The sequence below is a fragment of the Chinchilla lanigera genome, unplaced genomic scaffold (genome assembly GCF_000276665.1).
Source record: "Chinchilla lanigera isolate Chin_1 unplaced genomic scaffold, ChiLan1.0 scaffold00100, whole genome shotgun sequence".
NCBI lineage: Eukaryota > Metazoa > Chordata > Mammalia > Rodentia > Chinchillidae > Chinchilla > Chinchilla lanigera.
The window spans coordinates 2,230,819-2,252,217 of NW_004955501.1; the positions used below are offsets into that span (position 1 = coordinate 2,230,819).

The 21,399-nt window shown below is 34.3% G+C and overlaps 1 protein-coding gene across 1 annotated transcript in view; it reads left to right on the forward strand.

Moving 5' to 3' along the window:
* Positions 1 to 21,399, forward strand: part of Stag1 (stromal antigen 1) — a gene marked incomplete in the record, with an annotated part of 394,726 nt that overhangs the window by 160,205 nt on the left and 213,122 nt on the right. Inside the window, 1 exon segment of the mRNA XM_013505748.1 lies at positions 18,515 to 18,611. Within this exon segment, the coding sequence (XP_013361202.1) occupies positions 18,515 to 18,611 (97 nt within the window).

Consider the following 21,399-nt stretch of genomic DNA (forward strand, 5'->3'; position numbering starts at 1 on the left):
AAAAAAAAAAAAAAAAAAAAAAAGAAACAGCTGCCAGCTGATTACCTTTTAATTGGCAGCTAGGGTCCTGTGATATATTAATAGGCATGTACATTTCCTATATAAGTATAAACTAGATTTCGTGTATTACAGCATTTCATATTAAAGCCCCATTGGGGGATGCTCTAATGTTACATTTCCCTAATGCTGCTAAGATAACAAACCATAGCAGTCAAACAGGTCAAACAAGGAACGCTAATAAGTTAAGCAACTAAGTCCAAAATACAGCATATACAAAATAGGAATAAAAGGCCACATCAAAGTAGCATCGTAATCTTTCCATGTCCTTAATTTAAATTTACCGTAATTTTAACAAAAGACAATGCATAAAAAGACAAGGCCTAAACAGTTGTCAAAGACAAGGCATAAAATTCAAGGTTGACAATTTTGATTACCCAAGCAAGTCACAATCCAGAATCCAGTTGAAATATTTTATGGGTGCTATGAAACAAAAGCAAAGTCTTACTTCCTTCCAAGTATTTCAGTGGGACCTCTGAGATGATGTAGGGGAAGTGCTAGATATCAAATACGCCGAGCTTGTGTCTCCCAAAGTTGAAGAACGAATTCTCAGGAACAGTGGAGGTTAAGAGTAGAAAAACATAGTGGAGAAAAGAAATGGGGAATAGGAAAGCTCCTGAGAGGCAGGAGGGGGTTGCCCTGCTCCAGAATTCTTTTGTGGAGTTCTTTGGGCAGAGACATACTGTTCTTCCTCTGTTGTAATTGATCATTTTCAATTCCAATCCTAATCTTCTAAGAAAATTTCTCTGTGATATTTTGTGCTTGTTATTTTCTTTGTAAACTGTGGAAGTATTTTTGCCTGACATGTTTAGGATTCAGTAAAACACAACCATTGGCCAGTGCTTTGTGTTTTGAGTGACATCATAGTTGCTTCATAACTTGTCAACAACATCTACTCCACCTTTCATGTTTGTTGTGAAATGTGACCATTTCTGGCTTTGTATCTGTTGTGGATTCACTACTAATCAGTATTTGGAGTGATTGTTTTGATATTTTGTTACAGGGTCTTACTACATAGTCCAAGCTACCCTTGAACTCACTATGTAGCTTCGGCTAAATTTGAACTTACAAGATCCTTCCGCCTCAAGGTCCTTGCCCCTCCACCCCATATTACAGACATGCACTACCATGCCCAACTTCCCTATCAGTCTTATCATCATGGTGTAATGCTGACAGTATCAACATTACTTTGTTTTTCTTCATCATGATGCAGGCCAGGCTAGCCTGGAATTCACAGTGTAGCACAGCTGACCTTGATCTCACAGGATCTTCCTACTTCAGCCTCCAGAGTGCTGCAATTATAGGTGTGCGCCACCACACCCAGCTTATCAATTTTATCATATTTCTTTAAAGCAGTAAAAAGTATGAAAGCTGGTGATTAGTAGTAGGTTAATAATCACTTCCTGTAAGTTACTTAAAGCTAGAGTTCTAAAGAAAGTTAGAAACTCAAATTAGGAAATCTTGGGGCTGGGGATTTAGCTCAGCAGCAAAGCGCCTGCCTGGCAAGTGCAAGGTTATGAGTTCGATTCCTGGTACTGGAAGAAAAACAAACAAACAAAAAATCAAATTAGGAAATCCTTAAGATTTTGTTTAATTATATCCAAACGCAGCTTTTTAAAATGAATTTAACAATTAGTAAACATCTGTGTGTGTGTGTGTGTGTGTGTGTGTGTATACTATCTGCATCAGGCTTATGGCTTTAAATTAACTTGGAGTTTTAGGTATTATTAATTCGGATTATTTCCCCTAAATCTTCTTTTAAAAGCATAATCTCATGTATATCACACTATTAGCAGATGATCTAAGGCAGATTAAATAAGCAGTCGTTGTGTTTGTGACTGATAGTCTGGTGTGTGTGTATAAAGAATTGTTAATAGATAAAATGGTTTATTTGATTGAATAACTTTTAAGAAATTCAGCTTTTATGTAAATTGTCTTCACTGAGTAAATTTTAGGAAACACAGCCTTTATGTTTATATTTATATGCTTTTATATTGTTCATACAGTTTCATTTAAAAGAGGATAACCTAACTTTAATGTTTCTGACAAAAGTATAATATTCATACCATCACTAAGAATTGAAATTTAGAGAAGATTACCTATATAAAACTATATTCAGGTATAAATGAGATTTCTTCCTCATAAATTTGGATTAAATGTGCTTGTATAGGTTCTCATTTTGTAATCATAGATAAAACAGAATTCGTCTAGAAAACAAATTCACAGTTTGTTTCTAAATTAAATCAAATATGTGCTGCTAGAATTCCTTATTATTTTCGAAGCTTTCATCCTAAGCCTTTGAGATACAAAGGCAAGGGAAATTAATTTCCTGTTGGTGAGGATGTTTGATTTAACACTGTATCAGTGTGTGGTCAACACTAGAATTCTTGGCGTACAAGTACCTGGATAGAGACATTGTTAAATATTTTGGAGTTGGTTTTAAAGCAGTAAGAGACAATGCTGATCTAGCATACTTAAAAGGATTGTTAATGTCATTGAAAATGAAATTTGTACCTCTAGGAGTTCATGTAATTGTTTATCATTCCTCCTGTAGCTAAGTAATACAGATTTTAGAAATGTGAATTTACTGTTCAGTAAAAAGAAGAGTGTTCATTGTAATTGATGCCAGGAATTCTTTGAATAGTAGTTGTTCCAGTGTCCTAAAGTCTGCTCCTTTATGTGAAGGTTTAGACAGTACATGTAGGAGTCATGCTGTTTGCAGCATCATTGGGCTAGGGTATGAATTTGTCCTAATTGGATGCAGAAAGGATCGTTTGAAAAAACATTGTTAACAGAGTTAAAAGTCCTTACGTTGAAACTTCAACATTTATCTATCGTATGACTTGTATTTGTATGTTCTTTCCTAGCTTCTCTTTGTGATGCTTGCCATCTTGTGACATTGAATTTGATTATACTCAGGTTCTTTTCCTGTTCGTTTTAAATAGAAGTGAACAGTAATAATTTACATTTTTTTCTAAAAGCCTGTATTTTAACCAGGTACACTGTGATTAACAGAGCTAGCAATAGTCACAGGGTTATTCTTGATGACATGATAAGAAATCATTTACCTATAATATTTGTGACCTAACTTTGTGTACTTGCTGATGTCAAGCTTATTAGTCTAAATGAATGCAGTTATTTTAGTAGATATTACTAATTCCCTTTGTGGTATTCCTTGATTCATCTTTTGTGAAATAATAGTATTTGGTACTTTAGATATTTTGATCTCAGAAGACACTTTGAGGACAGACATTGTATACTTCAAAAGAGTTGTTACCACTTTATGATAAAGTTCATGCATTACTAGCAAGGTGGGAGGTACATTTTCACTATAGTTAGTCCGTCATTATTTATGCTGTCACGTCCACCCACATATCTTTCATTTTTCCATTGAAATATTACTTCCTGGGTCATGTAAAGAGAGCCCATATTACATACAATAAGAAATTATTTCTCAGTTACTATTCTTTAGTCTCGCATTATTTTTTTAAAAAGATGTTGTTTTAAAGTTATTTTAGAATTTATTTTGTTTATAAAGTATTTCTGGTATTTAGACTTAATATATTTCCAGAAGGAAATTGATACTGATTTCCATGTTTATTTCCATAGTGGCTGTACTAATTTACATTCCTACCAGTAGTGTAGAAATTCTAATGGAATCCTATTCAAGAAATCTTTGTGTCTGTGGCTTCATTTATTTCCTCTATATTTCCTTTTAGCAGTTTCAAAGTTTAAGAATGTTATACCTAGGTATTTGATCCATTAGCAAGTCATATCTTTGTTTTCTTTTAATGAACAGAATTTTATTTTTATCTAAATAATACATGTACATGATTTTAAGAAATGAAAATGATTGACACAGTCACCTGTCCTGCACCCTTCAGCATCAGTCCTACACCTTACTAGCATGCTGTCGTTTCTTTTAGCTTTTTACCCCCTTGTCTTTACATCAATATTTACTGTTTTTTACTTTTTGAGACAGGGTCTCGCTATGTAGTCCAGGCTGGCCTTGAACCTGCTTATGTAGCCCAGTCTGGCCCCAAACTCACAGTGATCCTCCTGCCTTAGCCTCTTGAGTTCTAGGATTAGAGGCATGGGCTACCACGCCTGGCCTATTACTACTATTTTGGGTTTGGGGGTTATTGGAGATTTAACACAAGGCCTCATGCTGCCAAACACATGATCTGTTTAATGGCAGTTTTTGACAGCATTGTACATGTAATGCTTTGGTAAAACATGGAAAAGAAGGAGTAGAATCCCCCCTCCTCATTAAAATAACAAGGCATTCAGTATAGAATATATCAGCAAAATTATTTGTGGAATATAAAGATAGTCAGTGTATCTCTGGGCTATTACAGAAATCAGACCCAACTATTGTCCCTCATGAACCTCACTTCCTGATGTTCACACTCTTGGCTTGTCCTGTTGAGTGTATTAAAGTCTGTGACTTGTTTTTCATGAATAGATCATAACAAAAAATGATAAGCAGGCAGTTCCATGATGACAGAACATTATAGAAGACTCTTGCTTGCTAGCATACTTTTTCCAAGGATTTGCCTTGCTGGATTGACAGAGTAAACATGTTGGAGGAGTCTGTGTGAGAAGGAACTCTGGGTAGCTTCTTGGCATTGAGAGACTACTTTTCAGTCACTGGCAGAAGGACAGTGGCCTTAATTCTGTAACTGTAGAGAAATAAATTCTGCCTTTAATCTAAGTGAGCTAAAAAATTGTTTCTTTCTCCTTTGAGTATCTAAGGGAGAATGTGTAGCAGAGTGAATACCTGGATTATAGCCTTATGAGACTCTCTAAGCAGAAAATTCAGCTAAGGTATGTATGCACGGACTTCTTAACCCACAGAAATTCTTAGATAGTAGATAACCAAACAGGAACTGTATTATGACATGGAGCAGGAAAGTTACAGTAATAAGTAATACTATGAAGGTGTATTCTTGCCCTTTCTAGGTTAAAAAAATTTTTTTTCTTCTTTGAGTGGTTCTTGTTAATAGGAGAAACAAGGTAGTAGCCAAGTCAGTAGCTATACATTGAGTGCTAGGGGTTACAACTGGAGTGAACATCACTACCTCCTTAACATTATGCATTTCAACATTATTCTTCAAGATTCCACTGACTTTTGAGTAGGCCAGATTGATAAATTAATTGGAAATGTAATAGGCCTCATCACCCCTGCCTCTTCCAGTTCTGTGATGAAACTACACATTTTTCCCAGGGACGTAGTATTACTTCTGGTTTGTTTTCTTGGTAGGGAAATGAGGTTCAATTAATTTACCATAATGCCCATTATCCCAATGAGTCAGAAAGCTGATGTGGGGATTCTGCGAGTTGCCAAGTTGTGTCTTTTCCAGTTATACATTCTAGAATGGGGGAAATAATCACAAGAAGGGTCTGTGGACTGTTTTGGACTCCCAGTTAATTAAAATGGAATGACAATGCCATCTATCACCTGACCACTGAAGAGCCCCTAATTTAACTAGTGGATCACAATGGCACTTTGAATTTCCCTAACATCAATTAAGAGGTGGTGTCTACTAACACATGAATTGGCTAAATATTTCCTTTTAACAATGCCTCTAATTATTGTTAATTGCTTTAGGGAAGGGTTATTGGAAAATAATGTACTTGGTATAATTGTGCAGTGGGGGACATGTTTTAGCAAAGTTAAGTCTGTGAATTGAGTTACATCTGCAAACTGAGAGAGGCTTTAAATCTCTTCTGTGTCTCCTTAGATAAGGTTTCTAGTTACCAAACCTAGAATTCTTCTTATTGTATAAATAAAATAGTACTCACAGTCTGCTCACCTATTTTGTTACTAGAGGCACTGGTAATTACCTACTGCCAAAGATCTTCATAAGCTAAGATATTCTGATTACCAGTATGTCCCTGGTGCCCTTTACAGATAATATGTCCATTTTGTCTTTGATGATTTAAGTGTTGCCACTTGGGCTGTGTTACCATTGGGTGCTATTATTTCTTTATCAGTGCTAGGGAAGATCTGGTACCTGTTAAATCCAACTTTTGGTGCATTATCCAGGTAAACTATCATAAATAGCCGTTTCCAACTAAATGAAGTAAAACCTTAAATGTAGAGTATCTATGTGAATTAATTTTTCCTGATCTAGTGATACATTTCTCCTTCTTTTGTCAAATACTGTATGTATGTCCTTTTTTGAGAAGTGGTCTTACTATGTAGTCCAGTCTAGCTTCGAACTTACTGTGTAGCCCAGGCGGCCCTCTAACTGGCAGCAATCCTTTCCCCAGCCTCCCCAGTGCTGATTATAGGTGTGAGCCACCATGCATGGCATGTTCCTCAGGTAACAGTTGGGCATGTAGGATATCTCTTCCTAGATTATAGTGTATACTTGTTCCCCTGGAATATGCTGAGGTTTGACCCTACTGAATCTAGTGCTGGCAGGGGATTGTTGAATCTGCCCATGTAAAAATATCAGAGAAAAAAGTTGGAGAAGGCAACTCTTCTCAGACACTGGCAGGTAATACTAGTATATGAGGTTATTACTTGGGAGTAAGAAGAGTTGTTCACATTAAGAGCAACCAGATGTCTATTTTTCAAGTTTCAGAATCCCATTCTTTTCTAGTTAGGTTCCTTGAGAAACTTGTCAAAATGACCTAAGTTTTTATTGCAACTCAAAATTAAATTTTATCTTGATGAGAAACTTGTCAAAATGAACTAAGTTGGTATTGCAACTACACAATTAAATTTTATCTTGATTTTTAGCAGTTACTAGTCCCACAACTGTAAGTAAAGATTGTTCTAGGGAAGTCACAGAAGTTTTCTACTTTCTAGATTGTGATTTAAACTGGGAGTTAGTATATTTGGCCTTGTCGTTTTCTCTCCATAAGTGCTCAAGGGTACTTATTCTGTCTTACACAATTGCCCTTATAGTCCTCTTTATGGCCATAATGCTCAAATGTAGCATCCACTGAAACTCCCAATGCATATGCTTCAGCTTGTACTGTATCACTGGTGATAGCATGGTTAGTTTTTTTTATTTGATAAGATTCGTTAAAATAAATAGAATTATGATAACAGGAATAACTATATATAAAAATATAAAGTTAACTTTGAAGGGTATCTAAGAGTTGAAGGAAATTTCTCAAGGAAAGGCAGAGTGATAGCTGTTGTGTCAGCTTTAGTATGACGTGCTCGGCTTATTGTATTAACATAATTTGGGTAGTGGCTGAATGCATTTACTGAAGACAGAAGACCTACCTTCGATGTGAGCAGCAACTACCAATAAGCTTTAACCTGAAAGAATTAATGGAGGAAGGAAAAAGGAAGTCTCACTTCTCTTTCTTCAGAGAAATTCCAGTTATCATCTTTACCATTGACATCAGTCTCCTCGCTTTTAGTATGAACTGCTTGGCCGTCCAGTGCAGACCCTTCAACCTTCCAGCACAGACCTCAAAGCCTCCTGATGTAGACTCATACAGGACTCTACAGTGAGCTTCAGGGCTTCTACATTTGCCTAGATCCTTCAGATCTCCAGCATGCAGTCAGCCCTTTTGCACTCTTCTACACCTAATTCATCAGGAGCCATTGTAAGCCTACCTTGTAAATCCTTGTATTTAAAATATATATATATATATAAAACATTAAATCTGTTTCTTTAGTGAGCACTGACTGATACAGGCAGCTTTGGGGAAGAGAAGGTTGCTTTCGCCAGACTGGTGTTCCAATGTTCTTGAAAAAAGGTACAGGTCACTGGATGGCAAAGTTCATCCAGTGAACCAAAGGGTTGCCTTGGCCAATCCGGTTAAGAATTGCTGGGCAGCAGGAAACAACACTTTGAGGCATATATTTTTGAGTATAGTAGATAGTTTTATATGGAGAGATGGGATACTGGAAGAGACCTGAGACCTGGAACACTCCACCATGAGACCTGGAACGCTCCAGTATCCATGTTGGGAGATAGGTAGTCAGAGGGTGATCAGCCAGTCCCAGGCTCAGGCACAGGGTCAACACTCTTGATGTGAGGGTGAAGCAGACCACCGCCGGATTTCCTTACATACACACAGTGATAGAAAATGTAGCAAGAAAGGGGGTGGGGGGAAGCAGTATTTGAGAACCAGTAAGAAAAGCCCTTTTCTTCCTGCAGTGTCCTTCCAGATGCTACACTGATACAGTTTTTAATAGAAAGGAGAAATGCCTATAGAATCTGTTATACCAGAACAATACTAAAGAATAAATTTAGAACTGAAACACAAGAGAGTGATAATAAATGTGGAGCATTTCCTTATATGTCTGGTGTTTCTTGGCTCTTTGCTCTCTAAGAGGTAAAGTGTTGAATCTTCTTTGTAGGGATAGAGTGTGTATTTTATCTGACTTTTTAATTATTTGTCCTGATTTTTATTTTTTTATTATTTCTCTTTATTCTTTTATAAGATTTTTACTTTTTCCCTGGAACTATGAGTTTAACTTGGATATGCTTAAATGTATGTCATTTTTTAAGTTAATCCTGGCTATAACTAGATGAGTCCTGTTAGTCTTTAGATTTAAATATTTATTGATCAGGTAGATTTTCCTTTTTAAAATGATCAGTTTACCTATCTTTTTCTCCTTTGTTCTTTTTTTCTACCATTCAAATAGCTATACATGTTAGATCTTCTAGAGATAGCTTCCAAGTTGTTTATTCTTGTATTCATGAATTCTTTGCATTTTTGTTTTTTGTGTTGGAATTCCACCATGTACCAAATTTCTCTCTAATTTCTCCCAAATTTCTCTCTACCTAATTTCTCCCTACCTAATTTCTCCCTAATTAATCCCTTGCATTTTTCCAGGGAATATTAAGCCATCCCTCTGTCCCAGTTCCTTGTATGTTTTATGTTTCCTACCAGTTTGATATATAGTTGATTTCCTTTTTTTTGTCCTTCACAAGTACTGAATCTTTTAGGCATATTATTTTGCTTTAACATTAACATTCAATTTATGTGATTAAATAAATGATCAGTGTCCTTTAATTGAAACAAAATCATATGTAGTGGATACTGCTGTGATCTCCATTTGTATATCACTCCAACCAACAGTTTTGTAATTGAATAGTGTTTCCCCACTCAACTTCAAGAGTGGGAAGCACTTTAATTTATTCTTTTGTCCCTTCAGTTTTTGAAGGCCCAAGAATTTACAAGAGGCTTTCCTAGGACCACATATCTCAGGACTTATATCATTGTAAAGAAGATCGAGTAATTTTTTAGATGCTATTTTTTTAAGAAACAGGCAAACAGATGTCCTCATCCTTTGCCTAGGCCTTTTCTACCCATCTTTTTCTTGGCTAAATTTTCTGCTGTTTCTCTTCTCTAGAGATTCTTGTAAAACCCATAGTTTTGCTTGCACCAACAGGATTTGCTATGTTCATCATAGCAGTGGCTTTGTTCTGAATGGGAATGTCATGGGAGGTAGTTTGAGAATGCAAATTCATGCTGTCATTTTGCCAGAAATTACTGATGAGAGCTTCTGCAAGATAAATACTGCAAATATAAAGGTAGCTTACAGACTGGAGAGAAATACTACAAAAACTTAACATTAAGAGAATTGATAAAATATCTGCTAGCTTTATGTATATAGAGTATTTGGCTTAAAGAACTTGGCTTTCAAGCTGATTTAGTTACTGTGTTAAATTGAAAATACATTTAATGATAATAGCTTGCTATTTTATAAGCAGAATGATACCAAAAGTTAAAGTATGAAATATGCTGATCATGGGGTATTATTATTTTTTTCTGGAAAATGTTGGAATGTTATAAACTGTGATTTCATTCCTATGTAAAGTGAAGTGAAAATATGGCTTATCATGTGAAGGACAACACCATTTATCTAAGCTTATTTTTTTCTAAGTTTATGCAGAAATATACTTGTATAAAAAGACAATGGTCGGAGCATATTGGCCGGAAACCACAGTTGGTTGTTCCAGAAATACACATGAAGAGAAATAGCTTTGTGTCAACAAAAGCAGTTTATCCCCACAAGCCTCTGAAGAGTTACATTAAAATATATATAAAACAGTGCATACAAAAATCCAGTCTTTGAAAAGCTCTGAAAATTAAGAATTTTTTGGCTTATACCTGAAGTAAAAAAAATTTCTGTCTTACCATGTAGTAGTCATACTAAGCACCGCCCCCCCGCCAAAAAAAAGGCTCTGAGATACTACTAAAAGGTATGATGTAAAAAAATTACCTCAAAAATTTATTTTGTAGCGATTGTCAGTTTGAAGGAGGGGAGGTCTTTCATTTAATATTCTGGATCAGGGCCTTTTTTTTTTGGTTTTTGAGGCAGGATGTTGCCCAGAGTGTTCTTTCATTCCTCAGGTCAAGCAGTCCTCCTTCCTCAGCTTTCTGAGTAGCTGGAACAACTGAAGTTGTGCTTCATGTCTGGCCCTGCTTAGGCTCTTAGGTGCACAAGCAAGTGTGTTATCTTTGCCATCTGCTTATGTTACCCCAGAGCCAATGAATCTAATCTTAAGCAGCTGTATAGAATACTAATTTTTCATGCCTTTTTCACCTTAACAACAGTCCTGTCAAATGGCCTACTGAAAATGTGTGTTTATCCAACGGAGTTTGAAGAATATGGACTCAATAGTGTACTGCATACTTATACAGGTTGAAATGATCTTTTTTACCATCTAGGGAACTTAGGGGTAAGATTTAAAATTCATTTTTAAATTACTGCATTGACTGTTCTGTTCCACATAACTTAAATTTTCTCCTTGTAGCTTTTTCTTCTCAGTTTTTGAAATTGTTGGAATTTTTCCAACTTCCTTAAATTATTTATGAAGCAAAGCAAAATGCTTTTATACTGTTTTCTAGTACAATAAAATAAAATAATTTTTGCATATGGTGTGATTTGTGTCCTTTGTAATCTATGCTTCAGATTTTTTTTTTTAAGACTTTCTGTGAAGATCTGAGTGCTCAGAAGGATTTTTATGTACTAAAATCGTAGAGAAGAACATTTTGGAATGAATTGAGAGCGTGCAAATGCAGTGTTTGAATTTTTTGTATTTTGAGTGTGTGTGTGAAGAATACAATCACATTTCTCTTTCTACCTAATGTCATAAATAACCTCTTTATTATTACTGATAACATAGAGTCAACACATTTATATTACCAGCTAATATTTCCCTGGACTATCTGGATATAATTTAATGAAATATTTCTTTGTATATTTTGCTAAACAGTACTATAATAACTATGCATGTATTTTCTCTGGATAAGAGAAAGGGTGCATGTAAATGGTGGGAGGCTACTGGCAATCAAAAACTCTTATTTTTCCACTTCTCTTGCATCCAGATGAAGTACTGGCTAAAGTGATATGCACCATTTACAAAACTGACTTACAGAACTTTACCATGAGATGCTTTTTTGTTATTTTCTTTTCCATCAGCTGGATATTGATACTTGAAGGCAACCTACTGAGGTAGTAGAATCTCTGTCAACCTAGATCCCTGCACATTTGTGTAGCCTCAGTTGCGATTCAGATGTTCTAAAGTTATGGCCTTCTCTGTGATTTTCTGGAAGCTATGTTACCAGAAATGTTCTTAGAATTATATTGCATAACTTCTTCTACCCCCGAATTGGAATATTTCTTAGGGTATAAGCTTACACCATTAGACCATTCTTTTATATTTACTTCAGGTATAAATTAACTATATAAATTATAAATATTTAAAGGCACAAGTCTTTCTGCATTTAGCTATATTCAAAAAGTTTAATATATTGTTATTCTGAATTTGAAGTATTTTCTAATTATCAAACATTTGGGGATATTTTTGTTGTTGACTGCTAATTTAAATCCGTTAAGGCCAGAACACGTGCTTTGTGTTGTTTCTGTCCTTAAAAATTTAAGAAATTTGATTTCTGGTCTATTTTGGCAAATTCTGTGTAAATTTAAATGTGTATTCAGTAATGTTAATTTTATGTTTTATGCATGTCAGGTCATGTGTATTAACTGTATTACTCAGATCTTCTATATGTGTGCTATTTCTGTGGTATATTTGTTTCTTTGATCAGTTACCACGAACCATGTGTAAAAACATCTCACCTATGATTATGAATTTGCCTATTTCTTCTTTTAGTTGAATTTTATGTGTCTTGAGACTCATAACATGTTATATAAACTTAGTGTTGTTATAGCTCCCTAATAAATTTACCTTTTTATTATTACAGAATTTGTGTTTTATTATCTTTATCTTTTTTTTTTTTTTTTTTTGGTTTTTCTCCAGTACTGGGAACTGAACTCACGACCTTGCGCTTGCCAGGCAGGCGCTTTGCCACTGAGCTAAATCCCCAGCCTATTATCTTTATCTTGATTTCTATTTTGTCTTATATGATTATGCCTGTAACAGGGTTTTTTTGGCCAATGTTTGCATGGTATGTATTTTTAATCCTTTTATTGCATTCCATCTGTGCTCCTACATTTAAAGTATGTTTCTTGCAAATATCATGTTTGTATCTTTACAGCAGTATTCTTTATAACAGCAAGATACTCATATCAATAAATTACTTAAGTAAATATAAAAACATTGGGCTGTAGTTGAGGGCATGAGAAGAGACATACTTGAACTTATAATTTTCAGACTGTTTGAAAAGAGGAAAATTTTCAGGAGAGTGGTGCTGCTATAATAAAAGTGTAAGAGAACAAAAAGTTGTGAAAATCTTTTGTGATCTAGGTATCTTCCAGGGAGTAAGTGGCTTGGATATATGAGGCTGATACTATACCTGTTCTCCTCTGTTCAGGACTCAACCGTATTGACTAGCTTCAAATCTCTTAGTTTCTGCTCCAGAAGTATGGGAGGTGGATGTCCTGGGAAGACAGAATCCTGGTATATTAGGAAGGAGGATCTCAGTGGGTTATCTGGGTAGAGGGTTGTGAATCAGCAATTGCTGTAGTCCTGCCTATATTTAGATCACTCTCTTTTTTTGCTCATCTTCCTTCATCCTCTTCAGAGGGTCCCAACTGCTTGCTTACATCATCTCAGAGTGAATTCAATTAGAAATATTGAATTAAATCCAACTTAGTTTCATTTATTCCTAAATTCCATTTATCAGAAGAATGAGTTTTTTCTTTAATCATTGAGCTAATTTGTTGTTGATCTCAAAAGGATTACATCATTCTTGAAATTACAGGTGTGGAAATAGTTTAAACTTTGCAGTACAGTAACTCAAATCTATACATCTTCAATATATTTTGCTTAATAATATTGTATACAGAATAATCTTTCAAAAGACACCCCCTCCATACATACTCCAAACAACTCAAGTATCTTACGTAGGTAGTTATTCTCTTTTTATTTGAATGATATTTAACCATCTTTGAACAGTGCCCTTGTATTGAGGTACAAGGGCTGATCAAAAAATACTGTATGTTTAAATTTTTAAACATTATTAGAGTAAAAGACATATCACCATTAGTTCTACTCAAAATACTTGCCCTTGCTCCTTGCTTCAAACACACTTATCAGTTGTTCTTGCCCCTTTTTAAAGTAGTTCTGTAGCTCTTTCATGAGGTTCTATTAAAAAAAAAAAAATTGAGTAAATGCTGCTGCTATATGCCATCCAAAAGAAAGGCAGGCTTATTCACCAGATGTGGCACTGTGTGACTTCTGGCTCTTTGCCAATGTCAAAATGACCATGAAAGGCTAAAGTTTTTAATCAATTTGTGATACTGAGACAATCGTGACTTTGCAGCCCAAAGACACTGATGAAAAAGGACTTCTAGAACTGCTTCACAAAGTGATAAGAATGATGGGATAAATATGGTTGCAGTGAGGGGAAATATTTTGGGGAGGATTTATGGCAACATGTTTTTTACTGTAATACATTTTTTGAAATGTAAACATTCACTGTACGTTTAGATCACACATTATGTTTTTATAATTCACCCATCTGAACATGGCTAGGCAGTTGCCTTTGGAAATTCTTTAAAGTGTTGTATAAAATTTTTTACAATGTGAAAATTACAGGTACACTTTCCTTTTTTTATTGGCTCTTTAGTAGAGCTGGCACCCTGCACCTTTGCACTGAGCTACATCCTCAGTTTTTTGTTTGTTTGTTTGTTTAACTTTGTTTGTTGTTTTAACTTTGAGACAGGGTTTCTTTCACTAAGTACCAGATTGGGTTTGACCTTTCAGTCATCCTGCTTTAGCATCTCAGACTGCAGGGATTACAAGTCTGCGCTACTATAACTGGCTGATAAACTGTTTCATTTTTATTTTTATTAGTTCTTCAAATTAAAATATTTTTTAGTTTCAAGAAAAGAAACTAAACAATAAAAACAATGGTATAAAATTTCAAAACAAGATTGTAGGAGAGTAAACTGTCAGTACGTTGAATATTGTTATCTTCAAAGTCATTGCTCTATTACAAGATATGTATAGGCATAAAAGGTTGATCAAACAATGTAGGCATAAACCTTTCTTTTCAGTGAACTAATAGCAGTTAGCGGTATAACTACCTTAACTATTAGGTGTGTGTATGTATTTTTTTTCCTTCTTACACTATGTTAAACCAAAGAAAATACATGTAATTTGTGTCCTGAAAGTCAAATAAATACATGGTGTTGGAAAACATACTTTTGTTTTGTCTGACTTCTTAGGACTTTTATGTGAGATTATTTTCAAATAATACAATACTGGCATTTGCTCTCCCCATCTTTTGTCATAATTACAACTACAGTCTGCATACTGGTCGGGTTTTTTGTTTTTTGTTTTGTTTTTTTCTTAATCCATTCTGGACATCTCTATCTTTCAAAAAAGGTGTTTTGTCCATTTGGTTGGTTTTATTCTTATTTATTCTTTTACCTTTATATTCTGAAATGCTTTTGCTTTGCCTTTATTTGGAAGAGTTATTTTGAGTAAGAGTTGGGTAAAATGGATAGGTTTGTCTTTCAGTACTTTAAATATATTCCATTATCCATGAGCTTGCCTGCACTTGTTGGTTTTGTTTGTTTTTGAGATAGGATCTTGGTTTGTAGCTCAGGCCAGCCTCCAGTTCACAGTCCTCCTGCCTCAGCTTGCACAGTGCTGGGGTTATATGTATGTACCACCTTGCCAGGCTGTATTATTCTTTATGTGGTTATGTTCTTTATGTGTCTCTTATTCTTTGTTCCTCCATATGTGCCATCTGGCCACTTCAAGATTTTTCTCTTTCCTAAAGATGTACGGTAAGTTTGATTATGGGTGCTTTATATGACTGGCTGTTTTGCTAGTTTTCCCCTCCCTTCTCTCCTCTCATTCCATTTTTTTTTCCCCAGTCCTTACCCCAGTCAAGGCCCTTTGTATTATAACTGTCAGTGTCCAAGCCACTTCTAATAGATACCAGTCTGCCAATACAAGAAAGGCTCTGTGGAGTTTACTTCTTTAGATTTCTTGTCTCTACACTTTCTGAGAGCTTTAGGTGCTATAATTTTATTTATGGTTACATAACCAACATCATCAATATTTATTAATAAACTCCTTTGCCTTCTAAAATTGAAGTATCTCCTTTGTTACCGGTTGAATTCTCTATATATAGATCTAAACTTCGTTCTTTTTACCTTACTTATTTTGTATTTAATGCCTTTGTAGTAAGTTTTGATATTTCTAGTGCAAATTCCAACATACAAGTCTTACTCAGAATGTTTTGGGCTCTTCCATGTAATGGTTGGGAACATAAAATGATTCTGTAATTTGGAGAAGTAAAGAAAGTCTTATGATGTTGAGAGTTCCTTCACGTTGCTGGGCTCATGTAGAAATTGCATCTTTGCTTTGTGCTATACTTTGTTAGCTAGGTCACTGTGCTTTTTTGATGTGGGCTCTGAGTTTTAAGTCATTCTTGCCTTGTTCTTATCATCCTGAGAGAGTTCATGAGGTCTGAACCATTAGTTAGATGAGCAGGAATTTATTTATTTATTTATTTATTTATTTATTTATTTAAAAAATAAAAGGAGGAAAAACATTAACAGACAGACAACATTTTACAACATAGCAAAAGAACAGTACAGACAATACAGAGTTACAAACAAAGTGGTAGAGAATTAACAGCGCTTGTTGTATTACATATTGATATCTTCAAAGTGGCTTCTCATGAAAACAGATATAGAAATGCAATACTGGTCAACCAAAGACTCATTGACAGTTTCTTTCAGCGTGGAAATAGAAGACAGAAGAACAACCATGTTAACTATCCTGTACATATATACATACAAAATTTCTCCTTCTTTCCCTTCTCTTTTCCCACATCCCAGTTGCCCTTTACTCTTGAGCAGTTTCCTATCATTTTACAGTGTCTATCATACCTCCGAGTTTACATTAACTCTTTCAAGTTTTACACTAGTGAAACAATACGGTGCTTGCACATGTATGTTTGATTTATTTCACTTATGAGTATGGTCTCTAGTTGTGACCTTTTGCCTATAAAAGCCTCGAGTTTATCTTTCTTTACAGCTGAGTATATTCCATTATATAAAAGTACCACAATTTTCTTATCCAGTCCTCGGTGGATGGACATTTCAGTTGCTTCCACATTTTAGCAATTACAAATTGTAGATGAGCAGGAATTTAGACAGTTACTGTTACTCTTTTTCTTTTTTAACCGTCTTTTACCACCATAATATTTGTCTAATTGTGTTTATTTTTCTTACAAAACCTCCAAGACACTATTGTGATGAGATAGGAAGACAGTAGTGCATACAAAAAGTGTTCTCTCTGTATATGAAAGAAGGAAAGATGGTTCTTTTTTATAAAGAGTATGAGAGAAAAGGGGCAAGACCAACCACCTTGGGTGAAATTAAAAGGACTGAAAATACTTCATATTGATAAAGATGTAGAGTAACTGGAAATTTATTTATTGCTTGTACTTTGTTGGTGAAAATAAAATGTATTATACTTGCTCTGGAAAATAGTTTGGCATAGTCTACATAGCCTTGACATGTGTATCCTAGGTATTAACAAGTCTACTATTGGTTATATATACCCAGTATTCCAGAAAGGAATGTGTATGTCCATCAAAAGATATGTATAGTATGTTTCTAACAATTTTGTTTGTAATAGCCCTAAATTGGAAGTAGTATTCACGGCTTTCAGCAGTAGAATGAGTAGTACAGTACATTGTGACACATTCATACAGTGAGATACAGAAAGGAATTACTAATATGGGAAACACTGTGGCTGTTACTGTTATGTGGCTGAAAGGAAACAGGAAGGATGGTTTGGGGAAGGAGTACGGGGAACATGCTTTAATATTGGAACTGTTTGATATTTTTCATAGTTGTGATTACACAGCTGGGCATGTGTGTAAAAATTCACCATACATCACACATTGCACATTTTACTACATGTAAAATACACAAATTTACATTTTTAAAAAGTTTTTTTTTATACACTTCCTCTGACAATTGTCTACCACTCCTACCCCAGAAAAATCCACATAATTCTGCCACCTGGAATGCCAACTAGAATCACATCAGAAAGGTCACAAGTTGCAAAGACTTGACTATATAGAGATATAGGACTAAACTTTTTTTTTTCCTTAAATTCAGAACATGTTAATCTTTGTGGTCATTTTTTAATATCCTGTAAGCTTTTGGGGAGTTTCATTTGTATTTATGTTTTATAATTGTTGCAGAATTAAAAGGTTATTTTGTACATTTATCTTGTCAATGATCTTGTCAAATTGACTCATTTAGTTCATTTCAGTAGACTTAGCTTTGCTTGTAGGGAGAAGCAATTGTCTTTACTTGTATTTTACTAATAGTTGCATTAACTAAACACTTCAAGTGTGTGTTGAATGGTTAATGGGGCAGTCTTACCTATTTCTTTGTTATTTGAAATGTCTTTAAAGTATTCCAAAACCAAATATATTTTAATCTTTTTTCTTTATTGTCTTTGAGTAGAATCCATCTACTCAGTTTTTCTATAATTGTTCTAAAATTAGAACTGGATGCAGAATTTTATCAGATACTTTTTGAATCCTAATAATAAATTATTTCCTTTTTTCTTTTTACTCTGTTGATAGTTTGGTTATTTGATTTCCAAATGTTGAATCATCCTTGTACTTCTGAAAAATGCATTTTGTTACATGTAGTGTGCACTCTTGTATGCACTACTAGTGGGTTGGGTTTTCTGATACTTAGGAAACTTTTATCTACATGAAGTTGGTTTAATTTTTGTATTATTTGTTTAGAATATGGTTCTCATATTATGATTTACACTTAATTATTGAACTTCATGGTATTGCTATAGTCATGTTTCTATTGTGTTATCAACAAATCTTTAGGACCTAATTATTGGCCTGAAAGAGAGAATTTTTGCTTTTATTTGGCTACAGATAAATAGTTACAGGTAAGTAGTTTTCTTGTTCAAGTAGACCCACAGACACATACACCTTTTCAAAATTTATTTGCTATAATGTAAAATTTTTTCGAAGATTTCATTTTTATATTTTTTTTCTACAGTCCGTGGTGGACGACTGGATTGAATCATATAAACAAGACAGGGACATCGCACTTCTGGATTTAATCAACTTTTTTATCCAGTGTTCAGGATGTCGAGGTACAGATATTAAAATAAATGGTGTACATTGCTCCTGTCAGTCCAGCAGTATGACTTTTACCTCACCTGCCACCCGTCATATATAATTAGTCATATAATACTAGAATTACGTGCTAGTATTTCACAGATAGAGGAAATGATTGGTAAATTATTTTAAGGTTATCCTGTTTTTGTTCTGGTTCACTTTTGTTCTTGTAGTATATTTCAATGGTTTTTGAGATTTCAGGAGGAAATGTGAAATTTACCTTTATGAGTTGAAATTTAGATAATAAGTTATCATTTTTATTTATTATATATATGTATGCTTCATGGCAGGAACTCTGCTAGTTGCTAGCATTTATTATTTCATATTATTGCCAGTATTTTTCTTCTTATAAATACTTGAAGTTTATGTGATTACTTAGGACATGAGTGTCAGAGTTGGGACTCTTCAACTTATAGTCATTTGGAAAACCATAAGATAATTTGCTAATGTAAAATGAAACCTTGTGAGTGTTTTTCCAACTTAATAAGTAACTGCTAGATACTTCCCTCCTCTAGAATACGCAAATTTTGGCAGCTAACTTGTATTTTGTGGGAGAAATAAGTTGGTAAAACATTCTCAGAGAGAAGAGTGATCATTTATTGAGATCACAGATCGAATTGATTTTTTGAAGACTTATTTATGTCACAGCTATCACTTGCTGTATTGACATGAGTACTTCATGAAATACTTATAATGGATTTGTTTGTACCAGATACTGAGCCCTGGTATACAAAGTTTATCATTGTAGATGTGCCCTACAGAAAGTGTTAGCGTATATATATCATTTTTATTTATTTTTAAATTTTATTTATTTTTCATTTTTTGTTTTTTTGAGACAGGGTCTCTCTTTGTAGTTCAGGCTGACCTTGAATTCACTGTATAATCCAGGCTACCCTGAGCTCACAGTGATCCTAAGTGCGTCAACCTCCTACTTACTGGGATTACAGGCGTGTACCATCATGCCTGGGTTGTGTATACCATGTTTAAAGGAGCCTTTGTTGTGAGGAAAAAAGAGAAAGAAAAACATACAAATAGTTCAGTGAAGTCCTGTGATAAGAGTAATAAAATTGTTTTCTATTTAATAACTGCTTAGTATTGCCAAAAAGCTTTTACATACATCAACTAATTTAATCCATGTTAACAGTTGTATCAGGCAGTTGTGATATTTATTTTATAGAGCAGGAAACTGAGGTTAAAAGTTTGAGGCAAGTATCTCCGGGGTCATATAGTTAGTGCTGAAATCAAGATTTAGTCAAACTGTGTTGCAGTCTGTATCTGTAGTCACACAGCATTATCATAATAATAGGCAGAGAATGCTGATCCAGGCTAGGCCACATCTCTGTGTGAATGTGGAGAGAATCTAAAAACAAAACACCACCACCAAAAGCATCTTCACAGAAAACAAACCTTAAAATGAGAAAATAGAGGACAAAGACTAAGGTAACATTATACAAAAAGACCTTAAGAAAAGTAAGAATGGCACACTGCATGACATAGAGAGTTCTGTAGTGGAATCTCCCAACATAGATACTGTTAGGGAGTAGCATCTTAGGTTATTTTAAAGTAAGTTTTAATTTACAGTGGCAAAATATGTAAAACAAGCAACAATGATATACTTTACATACATTATTCATTCAATCTAGCAGTTCTGTTATATTGAGTTTTAATCTTTAAAAATTGATAGTCTTTAAAGTTTTCCTTTTGAAATACATTCCTGTGGTTCAAATTTTTTTTTTATTGTATACTAAAAGTCTTTCGCACTTCTGGCTTCTTATCTGTCTCCCTAATTAACAGCTCTTAACTAGATTACAATATTGTACATCTTCCAGTTTGTTTCTTTGTCTACATAGTCATCTAATTCCCATACCTATAAGTCAAAATACGTGCTTTCCTTCTCCACTCTTATTATAAAAAAGATACTGGTATATAGTATATAGAGAACTTTCTTATTCCCTTTTTATGTGTATGTACAATAATTTAACCAGTTTTGATAGCAGACTTTTGTACTATTTAGTCTCTTGCTATTACGAATAATACCATTATGAGGATACCTGTGTGTTGGTTTTCCTTACAGAAGAATTCTATAGGTAAATGTATTTATAATTGTATTACATATCATTTTAGCCGATTCACCAAAGTATATTTACCATGTTTTTAGATTTGTCTTAATGAATGATTTTTAAATGTCATATGTGTTTTTATCCTTTTTTTTATTTTTAAAATAAAAGAAGAACATTAACAAACAGACAACCATTTATAAAATAGCAGAAGAACAATACAAACAATACAGAATTACAAACAAAGTGGTAGGAATCTAACAATGCTTGTTGTATTACATATTGATATCTTCAAAGTGGTTTCTCAGGAAAACAGACATGCGATATTGAATCAAGGACTCATTGACTGTTTCAGCAAAGGAAGATAGTAGTTCAACTATGTTAACAATCCTGTATATACATACATGCAAAATTTCTCCTTCTTTCCCTTCTCTTTTCCCACATCCCAGTTGCTCTTTACCTGTGAGCATTTTCCTTTCGTTTCAAAGTGTCTACCATAGCTCCTAGTTCTTAATTCACGCTTTCAGGTTTTCCACTAGTGAGACAGTGCATTGCTTGCACATGCAGGTCTGATTTATTTCACTTATGAGTATGGTCTCTAGTTGTGACCATTTACCTACAAAAGCCTCGAGTTTCTCTTTCTTTATAGCTGTGTAATATTCCATTATATAAAAGTACCACAATTTTCTTATCCAATCCTCAGTGA